The sequence below is a fragment of the Lissotriton helveticus genome, chromosome 10 (assembly GCF_964261635.1).
Source record: "Lissotriton helveticus chromosome 10, aLisHel1.1, whole genome shotgun sequence".
Taxonomy (NCBI): Eukaryota; Metazoa; Chordata; class Amphibia; order Caudata; family Salamandridae; genus Lissotriton; species Lissotriton helveticus.
In genome coordinates, this window is record NC_136071.1 from 72,916,639 (window position 1) to 72,943,554 (window position 26,916).

General features: G+C 48.3%; 1 protein-coding gene across 1 annotated transcript in view; it reads right to left on the reverse strand.

Moving 5' to 3' along the window:
- The window catches only part of ELK1 (ETS transcription factor ELK1), a 171,177-nt gene extending 147,934 nt beyond the window's left edge, over nt 1-23,243 (reverse strand). Inside the window, exon 1 of the mRNA XM_078664780.1 lies at nt 22,532-23,243. Within this exon, the coding sequence (XP_078520906.1) occupies nt 22,532-22,556 (25 nt within the window). The 5' untranslated portion in view covers nt 22,557-23,243. The remainder of the gene's footprint in view (nt 1-22,531) is intronic.
- Nucleotides 23,244-26,916: the final 3,673 nt, after the last annotated feature.

A 26,916-nucleotide genomic window follows, 5' to 3' on the forward strand; every position in this document is an offset into this window, starting at 1 on the left:
TTCACTATATTCTACTCTGCACCACTGTACTCTATGCCACAGCAAACTACGCCACTCTACACCATTGCGCTCTATGTCACTGCACTATACGCCACTCTAATCTACTTTGCACCCCTGTACTCTACGCCACTGCTCTGTGCAGCATTCTACTCAATGCCACTACAAAGTACTCTGCACCACTCAAATCTATGCCACTCTACTGCACTCTACGCCAAAGCACTGTGTGCCACTATACTCTGCATTACTCTACCCTGCACCACCTCCACTGTACTGTGCATCACCTTCACTCTAAAACAATCTACTCTACATCACTGCAATCTACTCTGCACCACTGTGCACTATGCCACTGCACTCTATGCCAATGCACTCTATGTCGTAGGACATCCTTGCTTTCCAGGGGTCTCCAGGTAGATATCACCTGGACTCACCACCCAGAGTGGAAAAACCTCCACAATGCCCACTCTCCACTGACTCTTGCTGCAGACTCAGTCACAGTGCCAGAAGAAGCGCAGGGGACATCCCCAAAAGTGGTGGAAATCCAGTTGCGTGCTATGCCTGTATAAAAATATTGTATCCTTCTTCCTAATACCCAATGGGCTGAGATCTTGAGTCACTCGCACCTCACAAAAGAAGTCCCCCGCCCCCAAAACCATCTATGGTCTCTTCACATACCTTCACACAAACTTGTCATTCGTTAAAAACCCACCTCTGAAACCAGTCACAGCCCCTAGACGCCCCCAAATCCAATCAGTCATGTGTTTGCCAAACTAGTAGAGCTGGCAAAGACATTTGATCACAGGAAGTGTCACAAAAGAAAATAAATGATTGTCTGGCCCTTGTTCCTACAGAGGTTCTGTAGTAGATATAAAGTTTTCTCACAAAAGTTTGTCTCCATCTTGCCAAGCCTCAGCTCTGAAGTACCACTACCCCCAAGAGCGCCTTCCCCTGTCCACGCAGTTTGTAAACCACTCCCAACACTTCATCTAGAAAGAAGCTTAAAGCTTCATTATGAAATATTTTTTAGTAGTTTTAGATTTCTTAACTTAAAGTTCTTTTTTAGACTTTCGGTAATAATGTTTTTCAGTTAAAAGGTTACATTTAGGGAATATTTGTGTTCTTTTGTTATGTGTTTCTTGCAATATATTTTGTTCAATAGGTTGTACAGCACTTTTGTGCACTTTATCATAAAGTTCTTTCTCAAAAAGAATACAATGTAAACAAAAACAAATTCACACCTCCATCAACCACTCATACTTTGTAGAACTTACCTGCTCTATACAAAATACTACAACCAACCAATCATGGACTTCCTTCCGAAAGACAGCCAAGGGCTTTGTATCTTCTTCCCGAACCAATCACAGTTACATCCCCTTCCCAACAACCAATCGTGGTCTTTTCATCCCCAATGCTCCTCAACCAATCATGGTCTGTGCATCTAATCCCTACAACCAATAATAATCTTTACATCTCACTCCAACCAATTAAATAGTCACTACACGCCCCCCACCCCCTCCAACCAGTCAAACTATCCCCTATTACAAGTCAACCACCCCACCCATTATCCCCTGCCATTCATAATTTGCACACCAAAGCCCCACACAGTCGTGGTCTCACCAGTCATTTCTCTACATGTTGGCTGATGATTCATTATTGTTGAGGGGTGGGTGGGAGGTCTCGTTTTTGCCTTCAGCTGCGAGCAGCCACAGCTGGGATTTTGCTGAGGCACCAGGTTAGAACATGTAACTGTTAATTCACAATAGTTGTGGAATGTTAGACTTTCCTCTCCAAATATTCTAGGATTGAAGAACTGAATACTAGCCTTCCCGGCGTCTGCTGTCCTGTGGGCCTCAATAAAGGCAGGGGTCTCCTGACTTCCCGCCCCACTGCAGTCAGGGTGTACACACCCCAAATGTGGTCTCCCAAGGCCCCACCCACCAATGATGGTGTTCACATCCCCACCCACCAGTCAAGGTACAAACAAGTTCCTCCCTTCAGATTGTGTAGCTTCTAGCCTGCTGGGGGTGGTTTTTGGCAAGCACCTCAACTTTCAACTTAAAAGCGTATCCTCAAGTCCTAAACTCTACAACCTGCCCTACTCGTCACCTCTGCAGACTACCCAGCCCAGTCCTCCTTTCTACAGCCAATCCCTTCCTCCTCTTCAGACCTAACCCTCATCTTCATTTCTACAGACCACCCTCCATTCATCAGCTCTTACCCCAGCCCTCTGCTCGACAGTCCATCAACTTCCAGGATTCGACACTACAGTCCGCTTTCAGACAACGCGTGTGCTCTGTATATCGAATCAAAAATATGGATGGGACAGAATATTGAGGAAGGAATATCGTAAATAAAACATCAACAGGTAAATCTAGATTTTCTATACCCAACTCCACATACATGGTCATATGCGGTACATATATCTTCTAGATACGCAGATGTGGCGTTAGGAATTGTAAATCTATACTTCCCTACATGCACTTACCGTTCGATACTTCGTTCCTCAGTATTCACTCCTCGATATTAGTGTGCCACAATATTGTTGGTGTCGATATTCAGTAGTACAACTCCTTCAGGCATGATCTCAGATCTCACGATGTGATCTCAAAGAGGCGTGTCGCAGCGGCCAGGGTGCCTGACTCCGGACCACGAGATTCACGGTTCGATCCCCGGTGCCAGAAGCAGGTTAGCCTAGCACCATGTGACTCTGGACAATAGCTCGCTTAATCTTCCCGACGGCCCCCACCGCCAGGACATCTCTCCGGAGGTAGCTGTGAGCTTTACAAATGCTGGTATTTCATTTCATTTACAGATCACTTATGTCAGGGTTTCGCCAATTTCTTTAGCCCTGATCCCTACATCATGTAGCGCTTTACGAATGTATGATGATACCATGCGATCGCGATGTTGATCGCGGTATCTTACAACGCAGGTTTTACAACGCAAGTCATTTCAACGACTTGAGCTGGAGGGCGCTGGACTTTGGGACAATACGATTTACTATTCCAACACCAGTCTACATACAGTAGGAAAGGTGTTGGATAGGAAATCGTACTATTCCTCAGCCTGCAGCGCCCTCCAGTGCAAGTCGTTGAAACGACTTGCGTTGTAATACCCACGTTGTAAACATACAGCGGTGTAACGGCAGCGGTGTAAAAGTCGTCTCCCGCGCTTTACAAATATCACCGAACAAACCCCACAAACCCCACCCGTAATCTGTTACCCGCCACCCGCACATCCCCTGGTCCTGATAGCAACAATTTCACATTCAGGGACTCCACATCCCTCAACTCCAGTCAGGATCTCAGCAGACCCTCGTCCTCACTAGTAGAGTCACACCATGACCTCTACAGCCACCAATCACCATCACTACAGACTCCAGTAATAATATATAGTACCTAAATGTGTTTCAGTTCATCCCAAGAGCCCTCTAATGTAACCCTCCCACTAATGCCCACTACACCATACACGTGATCTCTACAGAGCCAAAGTCACTACATTCCTACAGTGATGACCACTACAATCCCACTAACGATCACCACAGCCCGGTCATGCCAACTACACTCCTACAGAAGTGATCCCCATGGCCCCCAATCGATATTCACTACAGTACCCATCAATCATCCTTTTGTGATATGTACACCCCCCATCCAGTGAGGAACCCTACACCCCCATACACTGCCGATCCCTACACCTCCCTTCTAGTGACGATCCCAACACCCCCATCTACATACAATCCCTACACCCCTTACACCCCTAATCCAGACACTCCCTACACCTCCCTACACCTCCATCCAGTATGATCACTACACCCCATCCAATGACGAGCCCTACACCCTATCCACTGACGATCCCTACACCCCCATCCACTGACGATCCCTACATCCCCATCCACTGACGATCCCTACACCCCTATCCAGTGAGGAACTCTACACCCCATCCAGTGACGAACTCTACACCTCTTCCAGTAACGATCCCAACACCTCCATCCACTGACGATTCCTACACCATCCAGTGACAATCCCTAACCCCCCATCTAGTGAGGATCATTACACCTACATGAGTGACAATCCCTACCCTCCCATCAGTGATGATGCCTACACCCCCTCGAAGTGATGGTCCCTACACCCCCTCGAAGTGATGATCCCTACACCCCCTCAAAGTGTTGATCCCTACACCCCCTCAAAGTGTTGATCCCTGCATCCCCTCAAAGTGATGATCCCTACACCCTCTCAAAGTGATGATCCCTACACCCACCTCAAAGTGTTGATCCCAGCATCCCCTCAAAGTGATGATCCCTGCATCCCCTCAAAGTGATGATCCCTGCATCCCCTCAAAGTGATGATCCCTACACCCACCTCATAGTGATCCTACACCCACATCAAAGTGTTGATCCCTGCATCCCCTCAAAGTGATGATCCTTAAACCCCTCAAAGTGATGATCCATACACCCCCTCAAAGTGATGATCCCTACACCCAGCTCAAAGTGATGAATCCCTACACATCCTCAAAGTGATGATCACTACACCCACCTCAAAGTGATGGTCCCTACTCCCACCTCAAAGTGATGATCTCTACACCCTCTCAAAGTGATGATCCCTACACCCACTACCTCAAAGTGTTGATCCCTACATCCCTGCAAAGTGATGATCCCTACACCCACCTCCAAGTGATGATCCCTACACACCCTCAAAGTGATGATACCTACACCTCAAAGTGATGATCCCTACACCTCAAAGTGATGATCCCTACACCCACCTCAAAGTGATGATCCCTACACCCACCTCAAAGTGTTGATCCCTACATCCCCTCAAAGTGATGATCACTACAACCACCTCGAAGTGATGATCCCTACACCCCCTCAAAGTGATGATCCCTATACCCCCTCAAAGTGATGATCCCTACACCCACTTCAAAGTGATGATCCCTACACCCTCTCAAAGTGATGATCCCTACATCCACCTCAAAGTGATGATCCCTACACATCCTCGAAGTGATGATCCCTACACCCCCTCAAAGTGATGATCCCTATACCCCCTCAAAGTGATGATCACTACACCCATTCAAAGTGATGATCCCTACACACCCTCAAAGTGATGATCCCTACACCCACCTCAAAGTGCTGATCCCTACACATCCTCAAAGTGCTGATCCCTACACATCCTCAAAGTGATGATCCCTACATATCCTCAAAGTGATCTCTACACATCCTCAAAGTGATGAACCCCACAGCTCCCAAAGTGATGATTCCTACACCCACTCAAAGTGATGATCCCTACACCTCCTCAAAGTGATGATCCCTACACCCACTCAAAGTGATGATCACTACACCCACTCAAAGTGATGATCCCTACACACCCTCAAAGTGATGATCCCTACACATCCTCAAAGTGATGATCCCTACACACCTTCAAAGTGATGATCACTACACCCTCTCAAAGTGATGATCCTTACACCCCCTCAAAGTGATGATCACTACACCCACTCAAAGTGATGATTGCTACACATCCTCAAAGTGATGAGCCCTACATCGACCTCAAAGTGATGATCCCTACACCCACCTCAAAGTGATGATCCCAACACCCCCTCAAAGTGTTGATCCCTGCACCCCCTCAAAGTGATGATCCCTACACCCTCTCAAAGTGATGATCCCTACACCCACCTCAAAGTGTTGATCCCAGCATCCCCTCAAAGTGATGATCCCTGCATCCACTCAAAGTGATGATCCCTTCATCCCCTCAAAGTGATGATCCCTTCATCCCCTCAAAGTGATGATCCCTACACCCACCTCAAAGTGATGATCCCTACACCCACCTCAAAGTGTTGATCCCTGCATAGCCTCAAAGTGATGATCCTTAAACCACTCAAAGTGATGATCCATACACGCCCTCAAAGTGATGATACCTACACCCAGCTCAAAGTGATGATCCCTACACATCCTCAAAGTGATGATCCCTACACCCACCTCAAAGTGATGATCCCTACACCCACCTCAAAGTGATGATCTCTACACCCTCTCAAAGTGATGATCCCTACACCCACTACCTCAAAGTGTTGATCCCTACATCCCTGCAAAGTGATGATCCCTACACCCACCTCAAAGTGATGATCCCTACACACCCTCAAAGTGACGATCCCTACACCTCAAAGTGATGATCCCTACACTCACCTCAAAGTGATGATCCCTACACCCCCTCAAAGTGATGATCCCTATACCCCCTCAAAGTGATGATCCCTACACCCACCTCAAAGTGATGATCGCTAAACCCCCTCAAAGTGATGATCCCTACACCCACCTCAAAGTGATGATCCCTACACCCCCTCAAAGTGATGACCCCTACACATCCTCAACGTGATGATCCCTACACCCCCTCAATGTGATGATCCCTACACATCCTCAAGTGATGATCCCTACACATCCTAAAAGTGATGATCCCTACATATCCTCAAAGTGATGATCCCTACACATCCTCAAAGTGATGAACCCTACACCTCCCAAAGTGATGATCCCTACACCCAGTCAAAGTGATGATCACTACACCTCCTCAACGTGATGAGCCCTACACCCACTCAAATTGATGATCCCTACACCCACTCAAAGTGATGATCACTACACCCCCTCAAAGTGATGATACCTACACCCAGCTCAAAGTGATGATCCCTACACATCCTCAAAGTGATGATCCCTACACCCACCTCAAAGTGATGATCCCTACACCAACCTCAAAGTGATGATCTCTACACCCTCTCAAAGTGATAATCCCTACACCCACTACCTCAAAGTGTTGATCCCTACACCCCCTCAAAGTGATGATCACTATACCGTCTCAAAGTGATGATCCCTACACCCACCTCAAAGTGATGATCCCTACACCCGCTCAAAGTGATGATCCCTGCACACACCTCAAAGTGATGATCCCTACACCCCCTCAAAGTGATGATCCCTACACATCCTCAACGTGATGATCCCTACACCCACCTCAAAGTGATGATCCCTACACCAACCTCAAAGTGATGATCTCTACACCCTCTCAAAGTGATAATCCCTACACCCACTCCCTCAAAGTGTTGATCCCTACACCCCCTCAAAGTGATGATCACTATACCGTCTCAAAGTGATGATCCCTACACCCCCTCAATGTGATGATCCCTACACATCCTCAAAGTGATGATCCCTACACCCACCTCAAAGTGCGGATCCCTACACATCCTCAAAGTGCTGATCCCTACATATCCTCAAAGTGGTGATCCCTATATATCCTCAAAGTGATGATCCCTACAAATCCTCAAAGTGATGAAACCTACACCTCCCAAAGTGATGATCCCTACACCCACTCAAAGTGATGATCCCTACACCTCCTGAAAGTGATGATCCCTACACCCACTCAAAGTGATGATCCCTACACCCACTCAAAGTGATGATCACTACACCCACTCAAAGTGATGATCCCTACACACCCTCAAAGTGATGATCCCTACACACCCTCAAAGTGATGATCACTACACCCTGTCAAAGTGATGATCCTTACACCCCCTCAAAGCGATGATCACTACACCCACTCAAAGTGATGATCCCTACACACCCTCAAAGTGGTGATCCCTACACCCCCTCAAAGTGATGATCTCTACACCCTCTCAAAGTGATTATCCCTACACCTCCCAAAGTGATGATCCCTACATCCCCTCAAAGTGATGATCCCTACACCCACTCAAAGTGATGATCCCTACACCTCCCAAAGTGATGATCCCTACACCCACCTCAAAGTGATGATCCCTACACCTCCCAAAGTGACGATCCCTACACTCCCTCAAAGTGATGATCCCTACACTCTGTCAAAGTGATGATCCCTACACTCTGTCAAAGTGATGATCCCTACACCCCCTCAAAGTCATGATCCCTACACCCTCTCAAAGTGACGATCCCTACACCTTCTCAAAGTGACGATCCCTACACCCTCTCAAAGTGATGATCCCTAAACCTCCCAAAGTGATGATCCCAACCCCCACCCCAAAGTGATGATCCCTACACCCCCTCAAAGTGATGATCACTACACTACTCAAAGTGGTGATCAGTACACTACTCAAAGTGATGATCACTACACCCTTTCAAAGTGATGATCCCTACACCCCCTCAAAGTGATGATCCCTACACCCACCTCAAAGTGATGATCCCTACCCACCCTCATAGTGAGGCTCCCTACACCCACCTCAAAGTGATGATGATCCCTACAACCACCACAAAGTGATGATCCCTACACACCCTCAAAGTGATAATCCCTACACCCACCTCAAAGTGATGTTCCATACACACCCTCAAAGTGATGATCACTACACCCACCTCAAAGTGATGATCCCTACACCCTCTCAAAATTATGATCCCTACACCCACCTCAAAGTGATGATCTCTACACCCACTCAAAGTGATGATCCCTACACCCACCTCAAAGTGATGATCCCTATGCCCACCTCAAAGTGATGATCCCTACACCTCCTCAAAGTGATGTTGTCTACACCCACCTCAAAGTGATGATCCCTACACATCCCAAAGTGATGATCCCTACACCCACTCAAAGTGATGATCCCTACACACCCTCAAAGTGATGATCCATACACACCCTCAAAGTAATGATCCCTACACTCTGTCAAAGTAATGATCCCTACACTCTGACAAAGTGATGATCCCTGCACCCACTCAAAGTCATGATCCCTACACCCTCTCAAAGTGACGATCCCTACACTCATCTCAAAGTGATGATCCCTACACCCACCTCAAAGTGATGATCCCCTACACACTCTCAAAGTGAGGCTCCCTACACCCACCTCAAAGTGATGATCCATACACTATCTCAAAGTGATGATCCCTACACCCCTCAAAGTGATGATCCCTACACACCCTCAAAGTGATGACCCCTACACCCCCTCAAAGTGATGATCCCTACACCCCCTCAAAGTGATAATCACTACACCCCCTCAAAGTGATGATCCCTACACACCCTCAAAGTGATGATCACTACACCCACTCAAAGTGATGATACCGACACACCCTCAAAGTGATGATCCCTACACACACCTCAAAGTGATGATCCCTACACCCACCTCAACGTGATGATCACTACACAATCTCAAAGTGATGATCCCTACACCCCCTCAAAGGGATGATCCCTACACCCACCTCAAAGTGATGATCCCTACACCCACCTCAAAGTGATGACCCCTACACCCCCTCACAGTGAGGATCCCTACACCCACTCAAAGTGATGATCCCTAAACCCAATCAAAGTGATGATCACTACACACCCTCAAAGTGATGATCCCTACACACCCTCAAAGTGATGATCACTACACTGAAAGTGATGGTCCTTACACCCCCTCAAAGTGATGATCCCTACACCCCCTCAAAGTGATGATCCCTACACACCCTCAAAGTCCCCTCAAAGTGATGATCCCTACACCCCCTCAAAGTGATGATCCCTACACCCCTCAAAGTGATGATCCCTACACACCCTCAAACTGATGATCCCTACACCCCCTCAAAGTGATGATCCCTACACCCCCTCAAAGTGATGATCACTACACCCCCTCAAAGTGATGATCCCTACACACCCTCAAAGTGATGATCACTACACCCACTCAAAGTGATGATACCGACACACCCTCAAAGTGATGATCCCTACACACACCTCAAAGTGATGATCCCTACACCCAACTCAACGTGATGATCACTACACAATCTCAAAGTGATGATCCCTACACCCCCTCAAAGGGATGATCCCTACACCCACCTCAAAGTGATGATCCCTATACCCACCTCAAAGTGATGACCCCTACACCCCCTCACGGTGAGGATCCCTACACCCACTCAAAGTGATGATCCCTAAACCCCCTCAAAGTGATGATCACTACACACCCTCAAAGTGATGATCCCTACACACCCTCAAAGTGATGATCACTACACTGAAAGTGATGGTCCTTACACCCCCTCAAAGTGATGATCCCTACACCCCCTCAAGGTGATGATCCCTACACACCCTCAAAGTGATGATCCCTACACCCCCTCAAAGTGATGATCCCTACACCCCCTCAAAGTGATGATCCCTACACACCCTCAAAGTGATGATCACTACACCCCCTCAAAGTGATGATCCTTACACCCCCTCAAAGTGATGAGCCCTACACCTCTCAAAGTGATGATCCCTACACCCACCTCAAAGTGATGATCCCTACACCCTCTCAAAATGATGATCCCTACACCCACCTCAAAGTGATGATCACTATACCGTCTCAAAGTGATGATCCATACACATCCTCAAAGTGATGACCCCTACACCCCCTCAAAATGATGATCCCTACACATCCTCAAAGTGATGACCCCTACACCCCCTCAAAATGATGATCCCTACACATCCTAAAAGTGATGATCCCTACACCCACCTCAAAGTGATGATCCTTACACCCACTCAAAATGATGATGCCTACACATCCTCAAAGTGATGATCTCTACACATCCTCAAAGTGATGATCACTACACCCCCTCAAAGTGATGATCCCTACACATCCTCAAAATGATGATCACTACACCCACCTCAAAGTGATGATCCATACACCCTCTCAAAGGGATGATCCTTACACACCCTCAAAGTGATGATCCCTACACCCACCTCAAAGTGATGATCCCTACACATCCTCAAAGTGATGATCCTTACACCCTCTCAAAGTGTTGATCCCTACACACATTCAGAGGGATTATCCCTACACATCCTCAAAGTGATGACCCCTACACATCCTCATAATTGATGAGCCTTACACCCCAGCAAAATGATGATCACTACACCCACTGAAAGTGATGATCCCTACACCCACTCAAAGTGATGATCCCTACACCAACCTCAAAGTGATGATCCCTACACATCCTCAAAGTGATGACCCCCACACCCACCTCAAAGTAATGATCCCTACACCCACTCAAAGTGATGATCCCTACACCTCCCAAAGTGATGATCCCTACACCCACCTCAAAGTTATGATCCCTACACCTCCCAAAGTGACGATCCCTACACTCCCTCAAAGTGATGATCCCTATACTCTGTCAAAGTGATGATCCCTACACTCTGTCAAAATGATGATCACTACACCCACTGAAAGTGATGATCCCTACACACCCTCAAAGTGGTGATCCCTACACCCCCTCAAAGTGATGATCTCTACACCCTCTCAAAGTGATTATCCCTACACCTCCCAAAGTGATGATCCCTACATCCCCTCAAAGTGATGATCCCTACACCCACTCAAAGTGATGATCCCTACACCTCCCAAAGTGATGATCCCTACACCCACCTCAAAGTGATGATCCCTACACCTCCCAAAGTGACGATCCCTACACTCCCTCAAAGTGATGATCCCTACACTCTGTCAAAGTGATGATCCCTACACTCTGTCAAAGTGATGATCCCTACACCCCCTCAAAGTCATGATCCCTACACCCTCTCAAAGTGACGATCCCTACACCTTCTCAAAGTGACGATCCCTACACCCTCTCAAAGTGATGATCCCTACACCCACCTCAAAGTGATGATCCCTACCCACCCTCATAGTGAGGCTCCCTACACCCACCTCAAAGTGATGATGATCCCTACAACCACCACAAAGTGATGATCCCTACACACCCTCAAAGTGATAATCCCTACACCCACCTCAAAGTGATGATCCATACACACCCTCAAAGTGATGATCACTACACCCACCTCAAAGTGATGATCCCTACACCCTCTCAAAGTGATGATCCCTACACCCACCTCAAAGTGATGATCTCTACACCCACTCAAAGTGATGATCCCTACACCCACCTCAAAGTGATGATCCCTATGCCCACCTCAAAGTGATGATCCCTACACCTCCTCAAAGTGATGTTGTCTACACCCACCTCAAAGTGATGATCCCTACACATCCCAAAGTGATGATCCCTATACCCACTCAAAGTGATGATCCCTACACACCCTCAAAGTGATGATCCATACACACCCTCAAAGTAATGATCCCTACACTCTGTCAAAGTAATGATCCCTACACTCTGACAAAGTGATGATCCCTGCACCCACTCAAAGTCATGATCCCTACACCCTCTCAAAGTGACGATCCCTACACCCTCTCAAAGTGACGATCCCTACACTCATCTCAAAGTGATGATCCCTACACCCACCTCAAAGTGATGATCCCCTACACACTCTCAAAGTGAGGCTCCCTACACCCACCTCAAAGTGATGATCCCTACCCACCCTCATAGTGAGGCTCCCTACACCCACCTCAAAGTGATGATGAGCCCTACACCCCCTCAAAGTGATGATCCCTACACCCACCTCAAAGTGATGATCCCTACCCACCCTCATAGTGAGGCTCCCTACAACCACCTCAAAGTGATGATGATCCCTACAACCACCACAAAGTGATGATCCCTACACACCCTCAAAGTGATAATCCCTACACCCACCTCAAAGTGATGATCCATACACACCCTCAAAGTGATGATCACTACACCCACCTCAAAGTGATGATCCCTACACCCTCTCAAAGTGATGATCCCTACACCCACCTCAAAGTGATGATCTCTACACCCACTCAAAGTGATGATCCCTACACCCACCTCAAAGTGATGATCCCTATGCCCACCTCAAAGTGATGATCCCTACACCTCCTCAAAGTGATGTTGTCTACACCCACCTCAAAGTGATGATCCCTACACATCCCAAAGTGATGATCCCTACACCCACTCAAAGTGATGATCCCTACACACCCTCAAAGTGATGATCCATACACACCCTCAAAGTAATGATCCCTACACTCTGTCAAAGTAATGATCCCTACACTCTGACAAAGTGATGATCCCTGCACCCACTCAAAGTCATGATCCCTACACCCTCTCAAAGTGATGATCCCTACACCCTCTCAAAGTGATGATCCCTACACCCACCTCAAAGTGATGATCTCTACACCCACTCAAAGTGATGATCCCTACACCCACCTCAAAGTGATGATCCCTATGCCCACCTCAAAGTGATGATCCTTACACCCCCTCAAAGTGATGATCCCTACACCCCCTCAAAGTGATGATCCCTACACACCCTCAAAGTCCCCTCAAAGTGATGATCCCTACACCCCCTCAAAGTGATGATCCCTGCACCCCTCAAAGTGATGATCCCTACACACCCTCAAACTGATGATCCCTACACCCCCTCAAAGTGATGATCCCTACACCCCCTCAAAGTGATGATCACTACACCCCCTCAAAGTGATGATCCCTACACACCCTCAAAGTGATGATCACTACACCCACTCAAAGTGATGATACCGACACACCCTCAAAGTGATGATCCCTACACACACCTCAAAGTGATGATCCCTACACCCAACTCAACGTGATGATCACTACACAATCTCAAAGTGATGATCCCTACACCCCCTCAAAGGGATGATCCCTACACCCACCTCAAAGTGATGATCCCTATACCCACCTCAAAGTGATGACCCCTACACCCCCTCACGGTGAGGATCCCTACACCCACTCAAAGTGATGATCCCTAAACCCCCTCAAAGTGATGATCACTACACACCCTCAAAGTGATGATCCCTACACACCCTCAAAGTGATGATCACTACACTGAAAGTGATGGTCCTTACACCCCCTCAAAGTGATGATCCCTACACCCCCTCAAGGTGATGATCCCTACACACCCTCAAAGTCCCCTCAAAGTGATGATCCCTACACCCCCTCAAAGTGATGATCCCTACACCCCCTCAAAGTGATGATCCCTACACACCCTCAAAGTGATGATCACTACACCCCCTCAAAGTGATGATCCTTACACCCCCTCAAAGTGATGAGCCCTACACCTCTCAAAGTGATGATCCCTACACCCACCTCAAAGTGATGATCCCTACACCCTCTCAAAATGATGATCCCTACACCCACCTCAAAGTGATGATCACTATACCGTCTCAAAGTGATGATCCATACACATCCTCAAAGTGATGACCCCTACACCCCCTCAAAATGATGATCCCTACACATCCTCAAAGTGATGACCCCTACACCCCCTCAAAATGATGATCCCTACACATCCTAAAAGTGATGATCCCTACACCCACCTCAAAGTGATGATCCTTACACCCACTCAAAATGATGATGCCTACACATCCTCAAAGTGATGATCTCTACACATCCTCAAAGTGATGATCACTACACCCCCTCAAAGTGATGATCCCTACACATCCTCAAAATGATGATCACTACACCCACCTCAAAGTGATGATCCATACACCCTCTCAAAGGGATGATCCTTACACACCCTCAAAGTGATGATCCCTACACCCACCTCAAAGTGATGATCCCTACACATCCTCAAAGTGATGATCCTTACACCCTCTCAAAGTGTTGATCCCTACACACATTCAGAGGGATTATCCCTACACATCCTCAAAGTGATGACCCCTACACATCCTCATAATTGATGAGCCTTACACCCCAGCAAAATGATGATCACTACACCCACTGAAAGTGATGATCCCTACACCCACTCAAAGTGATGATCCCTACACCAACCTCAAAGTGATGATCCCTACACACCCTCAAAGTGATGATCCCTACACATCCTCAAAGTGATGACCCCCACACCCACCTCAAAGTAATGATCCCTACACCCACTCAAAGTGATGATCCCTACACCTCCCAAAGTGATGATCCCTACACCCACCTCAAAGTTATGATCCCTACACCTCCCAAAGTGACGATCCCTACACTCCCTCAAAGTGATGATCCCTATACTCTGTCAAAGTGATGATCCCTACACTCTGTCAAAATGATGATCACTACACCCACTGAAAGTGATGATCCCTACACACCCTCAAAGTGGTGATCCCTACACCCCCTCAAAGTGATGATCTCTACACCCTCTCAAAGTGATTATCCCTACACCTCCCAAAGTGATGATCCCTACATCCCCTCAAAGTGATGATCCCTACACCCACTCAAAGTGATGATCCCTACACCTCCCAAAGTGATGATCCCTACACCCACCTCAAAGTGATGATCCCTACACCTCCCAAAGTGACGATCCCTACACTCCCTCAAAGTGATGATCCCTACACTCTGTCAAAGTGATGATCCCTACACTCTGTCAAAGTGATGATCCCTACACCCCCTCAAAGTCATGATCCCTACACCCTCTCAAAGTGACGATCCCTACACCTTCTCAAAGTGACGATCCCTACACCCTCTCAAAGTGATGATCCCTACACCCACCTCAAAGTGATGATCCCTACCCACCCTCATAGTGAGGCTCCCTACACCCACCTCAAAGTGATGATGATCCCTACAACCACCACAAAGTGATGATCCCTACACACCCTCAAAGTGATAATCCCTACACCCACCTCAAAGTGATGATCCATACACACCCTCAAAGTGATGATCACTACACCCACCTCAAAGTGATGATCCCTACACCCTCTCAAAGTGATGATCCCTACACCCACCTCAAAGTGATGATCTCTACACCCACTCAAAGTGATGATCCCTACACCCACCTCAAAGTGATGATCCCTATGCCCACCTCAAAGTGATGATCCCTACACCTCCTCAAAGTGATGTTGTCTACACCCACCTCAAAGTGATGATCCCTACACATCCCAAAGTGATGATCCCTATACCCACTCAAAGTGATGATCCCTACACACCCTCAAAGTGATGATCCATACACACCCTCAAAGTAATGATCCCTACACTCTGTCAAAGTAATGATCCCTACACTCTGACAAAGTGATGATCCCTGCACCCACTCAAAGTCATGATCCCTACACCCTCTCAAAGTGACGATCCCTACACCCTCTCAAAGTGACGATCCCTACACTCATCTCAAAGTGATGATCCCTACACCCACCTCAAAGTGATGATCCCCTACACACTCTCAAAGTGAGGCTCCCTACACCCACCTCAAAGTGATGATCCCTACCCACCCTCATAGTGAGGCTCCCTACACCCACCTCAAAGTGATGATGAGCCCTACACCCCCTCAAAGTGATGATCCCTACACCCACCTCAAAGTGATGATCCCTACCCACCCTCATAGTGAGGCTCCCTACAACCACCTCAAAGTGATGATGATCCCTACAACCACCACAAAGTGATGATCCCTACACACCCTCAAAGTGATAATCCCTACACCCACCTCAAAGTGATGATCCATACACACCCTCAAAGTGATGATCACTACACCCACCTCAAAGTGATGATCCCTACACCCTCTCAAAGTGATGATCCCTACACCCACCTCAAAGTGATGATCTCTACACCCACTCAAAGTGATGATCCCTACACCCACCTCAAAGTGATGATCCCTATGCCCACCTCAAAGTGATGATCCCTACACCTCCTCAAAGTGATGTTGTCTACACCCACCTCAAAGTGATGATCCCTACACATCCCAAAGTGATGATCCCTACACCCACTCAAAGTGATGATCCCTACACACCCTCAAAGTGATGATCCATACACACCCTCAAAGTAATGATCCCTACACTCTGTCAAAGTAATGATCCCTACACTCTGACAAAGTGATGATCCCTGCACCCACTCAAAGTCATGATCCCTACACCCTCTCAAAGTGATGATCCCTACACCCTCTCAAAGTGATGATCCCTACACCCACCTCAAAGTGATGATCTCTACACCCACTCAAAGTGATGATCCCTACACCCACCTCAAAGTGATGATCCCTATGCCCACCTCAAAGTGATGATCCCTACACCTCCTCAAAGTGATGTTGTCTACACCCACCTCAAAGTGATGATCCCTACACATCCCAAAGTGATGATCCCTACACCCACTCAAAGTGATGATCCCTACACACCCTCAAAGTGATGATCCATACACACCCTCAAAGTAATGATCCCTACACTCTGTCAAAGTAATGATCCCTACACTCTGACAAAGTGATGATCCCTGCACCCACTCAAAGTCATGATCCCTACACCCTCTCAAAGTGACGATCCCTACACCCTCTCAAAGTGACGATCCCTACACTCATCTCAAAGTGATGATCCCTACACCCACCTCAAAGTGATGATCCCCTACACACTCTCAAAGTGAGGCTCCCTACACCCCTCAAAGTGATGATCCCTACACACCCTCAAAGTGATGATCCCTACACCCCCTCAAAGTGATGATCCCTACACCCCCTCAAAGTGATGATCACTACACCCCCTCAAAGTGATGATCCCTACACACCCTCAAAGTGATGATCACTACACCCACTCAAAGTGATGATACCGACACACCCTCAAAGTGATGATCCCTACACACACCTCAAAGTGATGATCCCTACACCCACCTCAACGTGATGATCACTACACAATCTCAAAGTGATGATCCCTACACCCCCTCAAAGGGATGATCCCTACACCCACCTCAAAGTGATGATCCCTACACCCACCTCAAAGTGATGACCCCTACACCCCCTCACGGTGAGGATCCCTACACCCACTCAAAGTGATGATCCCTAAACCCCCTCAAAGTGATGATCACTACACACCCTCAAAGTGATGATCCCTACACACCCTCAAAGTGATGATCACTACACTGAAAGTGATGGTCCTTACACCCCCTCAAAGTGATGATCCCTACACCCCCTCAAGGTGATGATCCCTACACACCCTCAAAGTCCCCTCAAAGTGATGATCCCTACACCCCCTCAAAGTGATGATCCCTACACCCCTCAAAGTGATGATCCCTACACCCCCTCAAAGTGATGATCCCTACACCCCCTCAAAGTGATGATCCCTACACCCCCTCAAAGTGATGATCACTACACCCCCTCAAAGTGATGATCCCTACACACCCTCAAAGGGATGATCACTACACCCACTCAAAGTGATGATACCGACACACCCTCAAAGTGATGATCCCTACACACACCTCAAAGTGATGATCCCTACACCCACCTCAACGTGATGATCACTACACAATCTCAAAGTGATGATCCCTACACCCCCTCAAAGGGATGATCCCTACACCCACCTCAAAGTGATGATCCCTACACCCACCTCAAAGTGATGACCCCTACACCCCCTCACGGTGAGGATCCCTACACCCACTCAAAGTGATGATCCCTAAACCCCCTCAAAGTGATGATCACTACACACCCTCAAAGTGATGATTCCTACACACCCTCAAAGTGATGATCACTACACTGAAAGTGATGGTCCTTACACCCCCTCAAAGTGATGATCCCTACACCCCCTCAAGGTGATGATCCCTACACACCCTCAAAGTCCCCTCAAAGTGATGATCCCTACACCCCCTCAAAGTGATGATCCCTACACCCCCTCAAAGTGATGATCCCTACACACCCTCAAAGTGATGATCCCTACACACCCTCAAAGTGATGATCACTACACCCCCTCAAAGTGATGATCCTTACACCCCCTCAAAGTGATGAGCCCTACACCTCTCAAAGTGATGATCCCTACACCCACCTCAAAGTGATGATCCCTACACCCTCTCAAAGTGATGACCCCTACACCCCCTCAAAATGATGATCCCTACACATCCTAAAAGTGATGATCCCTACACATCCTCAAAGTGATGATCCCTACACCCACCTCAAAGTGATGATCCCTACATCCACCTCAAAGTGATGATCCTTACACCCACTCAAAATGATGATGCCTACACATCCTCAAAGTGATGATCACTACACCCCCTCAAAGTGATGATCCCTACACATCCTCAAAATGATGATCACTACACCCACCTCAAAGTGATGATCCATACACCCTCTCAAAGGGATGATCCTTACACACCCTCAAAGTGATGATCCCTACACCCACCTCAAAGTGATGATTCCTAAACATCCTCAAAGTGATGATCCTTACACCCTCTCAAAGTGTTGATCCCTACACACATTCAGAGGGATTATCCCTACACATCCTCAAAGTGATGACCCCTACACATCCTCATAATTAATGAGCCTTACACCCCAGCAAAATGATGATCACTACACCCACTGAAAGTGATGATCCCTACACCCACTCAAAGTGATGATCCCTACACCAACCTCAAAGTGATGATCCCTACACACCCTCAAAGTGATGATCCCTACACATCCTCAAAGTGATGACCCCCACACCCACCTCAAAGTAATGATCCCTACACCCACTCAAAGTGATGACCCCTACACCCACCTTAAAGTGATGATCCCTACACCCTCTCAAAGTGATGATCCCTACACACCCTCAAAGTGATGATCCCTATACACCCTCAAAGTGATGATCCCTACACCTCCTCAAAATGATGATCCCTACACCCACCTCAAAGTGATGATCCCTACACCCAATCAAAGTGATGACCCCTGCACCCACCTCAAAGTGATGATCCCTACACACCCTCAAAGTGACGATCCAAACGCCCTCTCAAAGTGATGATCCCTACACCCACCTCAAAGTTGGGATCCCTACACCCACCTCAAAGTGATGATCCCTACACCCACCTCAAAGTTGGGATCCCTACACCCACCTCAAAGTGATGATCCAGGCACGCCATACCCAGCCTTGCAGTGATGACGCGTACATCCACTCATGCAGTGGAGATCCATACACCCCCCATGCAGTAATTATCTGTACTCCCCCTCCCCCCTCCAATGCAGTGATGATCCATGTACATCTCACCCAGGGTCGATGCACAGACTCCCCACCCTGGGGCGATCATTACAGAACCCCCAATCACCCAGTCATAAACACTACATTCCTCAGGCAGTGAGCACTACAGCCTTCCAGCCATGGTTACTGCACCCCTCCTGTATTTATCGCTAACAGACCTACTCCTGTCATGATGACTGCACCCCTCCAGTGAGAGCCAAAATACTCCCTCCCCCGCCACATGATGTCAGGTCCATGCGTGGGGTGTGTCAACAACCTCTTCCCGAACCACTACATGCCCTCTCCACAGCAGTAGTGTGCATGGGTCTGGGTGCATCTTTACATGGCCTCTCCACAGCAGTGTGCGTGTCTGTGTATCCTTACATGGCCTCTCCACAGCAGTGTGCGTGTGTACCTTTACACGGCCTCTCCACAGCAGTGTGCATGTGTGTATCTTTACATGGCCTCTCCATAGCAGTAGTGTGCATGGGTCTGTGTGCACCTTTACATGGCCTCTCCACAGCAGTGTGCGTGTGTACCTTTACATGGCCTCTCCACAGCAGTGTGCTTGTCTGTGTATTTACATGGCCTCTCCACAGCAGTGTGCGTGTGTATCTTTACATGGCCTCTCCACAGCAGTGTGCGTGTGTACCTTTACACGGCCTCTCCACAGCAGTGTGCGTGTGTGTATCTTTACATGGCCTCTCCATAGCAGTGTGCGTGTGTGTATCTTTACATGGCCTCTCCATAGCAGTAGTGTGCGGGTCTGTGTGCACCTTTACATGGCCTCTCCACAGCAGTGTGCTTGTCTGTGTATTTACATGGCCTCTCCACAGCAGTGTGCGTGTGTATCTTTACATGGCCTCTCCACAGCAGTGTGCGTGTGTGTATCTTTACATGGCCTCTCCATAGCAGTGTGCGTGTGTGTATCTTTACATGGCCTCTCCATAGCAGTAGTGTGCATGGGTCTGGGTGCATCTTTACATGGCCTCTCCACAGCAGTGTGCGTGTGTACCTTTACACGGCCTCTCCACAGCAGTGTGCGTGTGTGTATCTTTACATGGCCTCTCCATAGCAGTGTGCGTGTGTGTATCTTTACATGGCCTCTCCATAGCAGTAGTGTGCATGGGTCTGTGTGCACCTTTACATGGCCTCTCCACAGCAGTGTGCTTGTCTGTGTATTTACATGGCCTCTCCACAGCAGTGTGCGTGTGTATCTTTACATGGCCTCTCCACAGCAGTGTGCGTGTGTACCTTTACACGGCCTCTCCACAGCAGTGTGCGTGTGTACCATGACATGGCCTCTCCACAGCAGTGTGCGTGTGTACCTTTACACGGCCTCTCCACAGCAGTGTGCGTGTCTGTGTATTTACATGGCCTCTCCACAGCAGTGTGCGTGTGTACCTTTACACGGCCTCTCCACAGCAGTGTGCGTGTGTACCTTTACATGGCCTCTCCACAGCAGTGTGCGTGTGTACCTTTACACGGCCTCTCCACAGCAGTGTGCTTGTCTGTGTATTTACATGGCCTCTCCACAGCAGTGTGCGTGTGTATCTTTACATGGCCTCTCCACAGCAGTGTGAGTGTCTGTGTATTTACATGGCCTCTCCACAGCAGTGTGCGTGTGTACCTTTACACGGCCTCTCCACAGCAGTGTGCGTGTGTACCTTTACATGGCCTCTCCACAGCAGTGTGCGTGTGTACCTTTACATGGCCTCTCCACAGCAGTGTGCGTGTGTACCTTTACATGGCCTCTCCACAGCAGTGTGCGTGTGTACCTTTACATGGCCTCTCCACAGCAGTGTGCTTGTCTGTGTATTTACATGGCCTCTCCACAGCAGTGTGCGTGTGTATCTTTACATGGCCTCTCCACAGCAGTGTGCGTGTGTACCTTTACACGGCCTCTCCACAGCAGTGTGCGTGTGTGTATCTTTACATGGCCTCTCCATAGCAGTGTGCGTGTGTGTATCTTTACATGGCCTCTCCATAGCAGTAGTGTGCATGGGTCTGTGTGCACCTTTACATGGCCTCTCCACAGCAGTGTGCGTGTCTGTGTATTTACATGGCCTCTCCACAGCAGTGTGCGTGTGTATCTTTACATGGCCTCTCCACAGCAGTGTGCGTGTCTGTGTATTTACATGGCCTCTCCACAGCAGTGTGCGTGTGTACCTTTACACGGCCTCTCCACAGCAGTGTGCGTGTGTACCTTTACATGGCCTCTCCACAGCAGTGTGCGTGTGTACCTTTACATGGCCTCTCCACAGCAGTGTGCGTGTCTGTGTATTTACATGGCCTCTCCACAGCAGTGTGCGTGTGTACCTTTACATGGCCTCTCCACAGCAGTGTGCGTGTCTGTGTATTTACATGGCCTCTCCACAGCAGTGTGCGTGTGTACCTTTACACGGCCTCTCCACAGCAGTGTGCGTGTGTACCTTTACACGGCCTCTCCACAGCAGTGTGCGTGTGTACCTTTACATGGCCTCTCCACAGCAGTGTGCGTGTGCACCTTTACATGGCCTCTCCACAGCAGTGTGCGTGTGTACCTTTACATGGCCTCTCATCAGCAGTAGTGTGCGTGTGTAGCTTTACATGGCCTCTCCACAGCAGTGTGCGTGTCTGTGTATTTACATGGCCTCTCCATAGCAGTAGTGTGCGTGTACCTTAAATGCCCTCTCCACAGCAGTGTGTGTGTGTACTTTTGCATGGCCTCTCCATAGCAGTGTGCGTGTGTCTGTGTGTGTATCTTTACATGGCCTCTCTACAGCTGTGTGTGTGTGTGTGTATCATTACAGGGCCTCTCTACACAGTAGTGTGCGCGTGCATGTGTTGTGCTAGGCAGACGAGTGCTCACCGCTGAGGCTGGCCGAGGTGTCCATGGTGTGCGGTCTGCTGGCCTCCGAGTCCGGTCCCCTCAGCCCACTCCGGGTCACTCCAGGCTCAGCCCTCCAGGGCCCGCGGCCGGGGCCCCGTGATGCAAGGACGGCCCCTCCGGAGGCAGCGCATCCTGGGGGTGGCGGAAAGCGTGCGCCTCCTCCCGGCTTGTTGTGGTGCTGTGTCCAGAGCCAGTCCTGTGCTGTGTGGGGGACAACTGCCCTCCGAGTGCAGTCCCCCAGGTGCGGGCCTCTCGCACAGCCTTAGGCGGTGGGTGGCGCCTAGAAGCACGCTGCCCGGATCCAGCAGGCGCCCGGGCGGTGGCAAGGTCTGATGGAGGCAGGGTCTCTCCTGTGCAGTCCGAATCCTTTAATTGGCCTAAGATCACACGTAGAGAGACAGGTGAACGCGGGGATCCGCAAAGCCCGCGCTCTCCTCCAAGGCAGGTACACACACACCCCTCCACAGGGCAAGGGCTGGAGGCTCCCTCCACACACAGTGAGAGGCTGCAGAGCGGTGCCAGGGACTCAAGGCGCTATCACACACCTGTCAGCACCTGCGCTTCCTCCTCTACCCCTCACTCCCTTTCAGTTCCCCCTTCCCTTTCAGTCTCTTCCCTTCTCTTCCAGTCTCCCCCACTCCCTCCCTTCCCCACGCTCTCCTCCTCTCGCACACACGCTCCCTCCTTTCTCATAGCGCCTGCGCACTCCTCCACTCTCGCCCCCTTCTTCCTGGTTCTCCCTCCCGCTGCTGCCAGCCCCTGAGCGCCCTCCGGATATTTGCTACATTCTCTGTATTTTTTTTTCTCCTTTTATTATTTTTTTTCTCCTTTTTTTCCCCCAACCAGAAGAGGAATCCTCACTGTGTGACGAGCTGTCACGTGGAGCCGGGAGAGCATTGTGGGAGGCACCGAGGGCCGCCGTCGGGCCTGCCCTCAGTGGGGGTTGGAGTGGGCAGAGAGCTGCAGCCGGGCAGTGCCTGCTGCAGCAGCCGGAGACGGGCACGGTGCCCCTGTACCCTGTTTCCGGGCCCAGGGGTGGCCCCGTAACCTGTCAGGGGGTCCGCGTCCCTCCAAAAACATATGTATCAAAAGTTAAAATAACATTGCCTTGTATTTATATTCACGCTTTCCAGACCCTTTCTCGGATTAAAGCGCTTCGCAGCATTGGCCAGGTCCCAAGGCGCTATAAGGCTTTAGTTTAATCGGCATGTTGGATTCTCTTCCGGTGTATGATTGAATGCGTGCTGGCTGTAGGTTGGTCTATAAAGGAGATACGGATGGCTGATGTGCGCGAAGTTTAGAAGCAGGAAATAAATGTTGATTACAACATAATTTTGGGATTTAAAAAAACTCAGGAGTCTCTTGACTATCGGAATGCAATCAGTGCTTGCATGGGAATGTAAAACGAGCATTGGCAAAACCAATAGTTCTTGCTGTTGAGACGTATTGGCTTTGCTAATGCACCTTTGGCGGTGTTGTACAGCATCGGAGAAAAAAGTAGGATTGGGGAAAAAAATAAACAAGCATTGGTAATGCATCGGTTTCGGCTACGTAATTAATAAAGAGCTGTTTTCATCAATCATCCTTGGGAGAAGGAAAGAGCTCCCTGACAGATAACACAGGACTGGAGAGGATATGGCGCAGCGGCCAGAGCTGCTGAATCGAGAGCTGGGGTCCGGTTTGAGTTCTGCGGGTGCTACCCAACATCCTGTGCAAATCACTTAAGGCCACATGCATCAACATAAAAACCCTTTGTGACCGATATTTTTGCATTTGGGATGCATCATCTCAAATGCAAAAATCGCAATTCAAGTAATCGCAAAATTTGCGATTTCTTAAATTGCGATTGCGTTTAAGGAATCGCACATTGTGATTCCTTAAATGCAATGCATTAAACAGTAAAAAATTTGAGATTTCGCAAAGTAATTGCAAATTACAGTCAATCTAAAGATGATGGTAATTTGCAATTTCTTTGATATACGCATGCCCTTGGGGCATGTGTGTGTGCAACATGTGGATAAATTGAAATTTCAGGGGTACAACAAGGGTGTCCTTTTGACACCCTTGAAATTGCATGCGCAAATTTGCGAGTACCTGTTGGGTACTCGCAAATTGCGCATGCAATTCCCTTTCATTCTTATGGGCCTCTAGGCCCATAGGAATGAATGGGAAGCAATTCCTTAATTGTGACTCGCAAGTTGCGAGTCGCAATTAAGGAATGTGTAGGAATCGCACATTTTTTTGCGATTCCTACATGCATAGGCAATAGTGATACTTTAATTGCGATTCCCTAATCATCGCAATTAAAGAATCGCTATTGAATTTTTGGATGCATGTGCACCTTAATCTCTGCGGGTGATAAATTGTTAAATAAATGCTGCAAAAGTAAAAGACAAAAATTTATGAAAATTGAGTTCTACCAAAGTGGATGTTAACAGTATTTCGGTGGTGGAAAACTGATAAGAGAAGCAGACGAGGAACAAGCATTGGTAAATACAGGAACTGATGCTACAGCCAATAGAAATGGAGGAAAGGTAAGTGGAACGCACAGAAACCAATGAGAAGCCAGGAAAGAGAGAAGTCCCTTTTAAGTTTATATTAAAAATAATAGATTTCTCAGTAGGCGAAACCTAAAAAGGTGCAGTGATGCAGCTGCTGCTGATGGTTGAGTCATTAGCTGTGTGATGATACAAGCGCTATTTTTATTGGTAAATATAAAAGTGAATCTTTTAGCATGAACGTGGAAAATGAAAAGGACTGCAGGAGTGTGGTGGCAATGGAGGCGTGGGTAGAGACGAGGAAGGGAAAAGCAGAGCATGAGGAGAGGAAGCAGGGGCGGCTCCTCTGTTTGCGCGGAGGAGCATCGCCCCCCAAGCCAGAACTGGAAACACAATGGTAATAATGTTTATTTATTACCATTTTATTTTTGAGCAAACAACCCATCTTGAACTGAGTGACAGGACGGGGCAGGGCCAGTGCAGCCCAGCGGCAGCAGCAGGGAGCTGTGACAGTGCGCTTTAAAATATGCATGTCTCTTTGGTCGTCCGTCTTGGGACGGCCAGCCAGACATGCGCATTTTAAAGTTCTTTTCCCAGCTATCAGAAAGTGCAGGCCTCCAGTGCTCTCAGGAGCACTACGTGAGGCCTCTCCCGCAAAGCCTGACACGTCTCTCATGCTGAGGGATGTGGCAGGATTGGTGAGAGTAACCGAGAAAAGGCGGCCAACAAGACCTGCATCATGTTTTATTATTTTGCCCCAACCTGAGATTAGAAGAGGCTAGACGACAGTTTATATCACCTATTCAGTTAAGATACAATGTCAGGTTAGCTCAAGATCTATTTACGCTGTGTAACTATCCCGCAAATGAATTTGTATGTTATCATTTATTTAAATTTTGGAAACGTTTTTTGATGTTGTGTTAAAAACTTTGAATCTGAGTATTTCTATTAAGTGAATGTTGTATAAATAGTATTAATCAATCACTTTTAATTAGAAATTCAATAGTTTAATCCAAGCCCCAAGAATAATATTTTTTTAATATCTGTATTTGTTTATCTCTTGTGAGGTCTGAATAAAAAATAAAAAAAACTTTTTTGTTTGTGAGAGTAAAAGCTTAAAAGCCCTGAAAGCTTTCCCCTCCACAATGCAACCCCGGGTAGCCACTGAGAGCCACACAGAAACAAGATGATGGCATCCAGTGATCAAAACACAAAACAGGCTTGTTAATAGCCTGTCTCCACCCATATCCCTGTGAGACGACCCGCGCCTTCATGAACGGAACCCTGTGGAGAACCTGACTCGCGCGACTCCAGGTATCATGCTATTTCCATTACGGAGTGTCTGACGTCCCTGCAGAGTACACGTGGAATACCTGTAGAGTACCTGTGGAGTACCTGACTAGATGTGACCCTTCAGAGGCAGTCCTACCCTGCTGCGTACATCAATACGGGACCCTTGGTGCACTTGTGCACTCATAGCTTCCAAACCTACATGGCCAATTCTGCCTTTCAAGTTTTTTAAGCATTCTGCCCAGCTGGAGCGCTCACCCATTCCAGGTATCATCCTCTTATCACTGGGTGCTTTCTGCTCACAGCTCATCGGTTCTACTATCTAGAGGGTGCACCGTGTGGTAATTAGTTTGGGGTCTGTAGTAACTTATTTGGAACTTATTTGGAATGACTTTCTTAGCATGGTGGCCCTGTGTCTTGCATCAATGGCGCTTTACCATTGCAATATCCTACACAGCTCTCCGCTACGTAATCGCACAGTCCCTGACTCCAATATCGATCTGATATCCAGTAAGTACACAAAGACCACAAAACCTACAATGAGAAGAAGGACAAGGATGGCCTAAAAAATCCAGA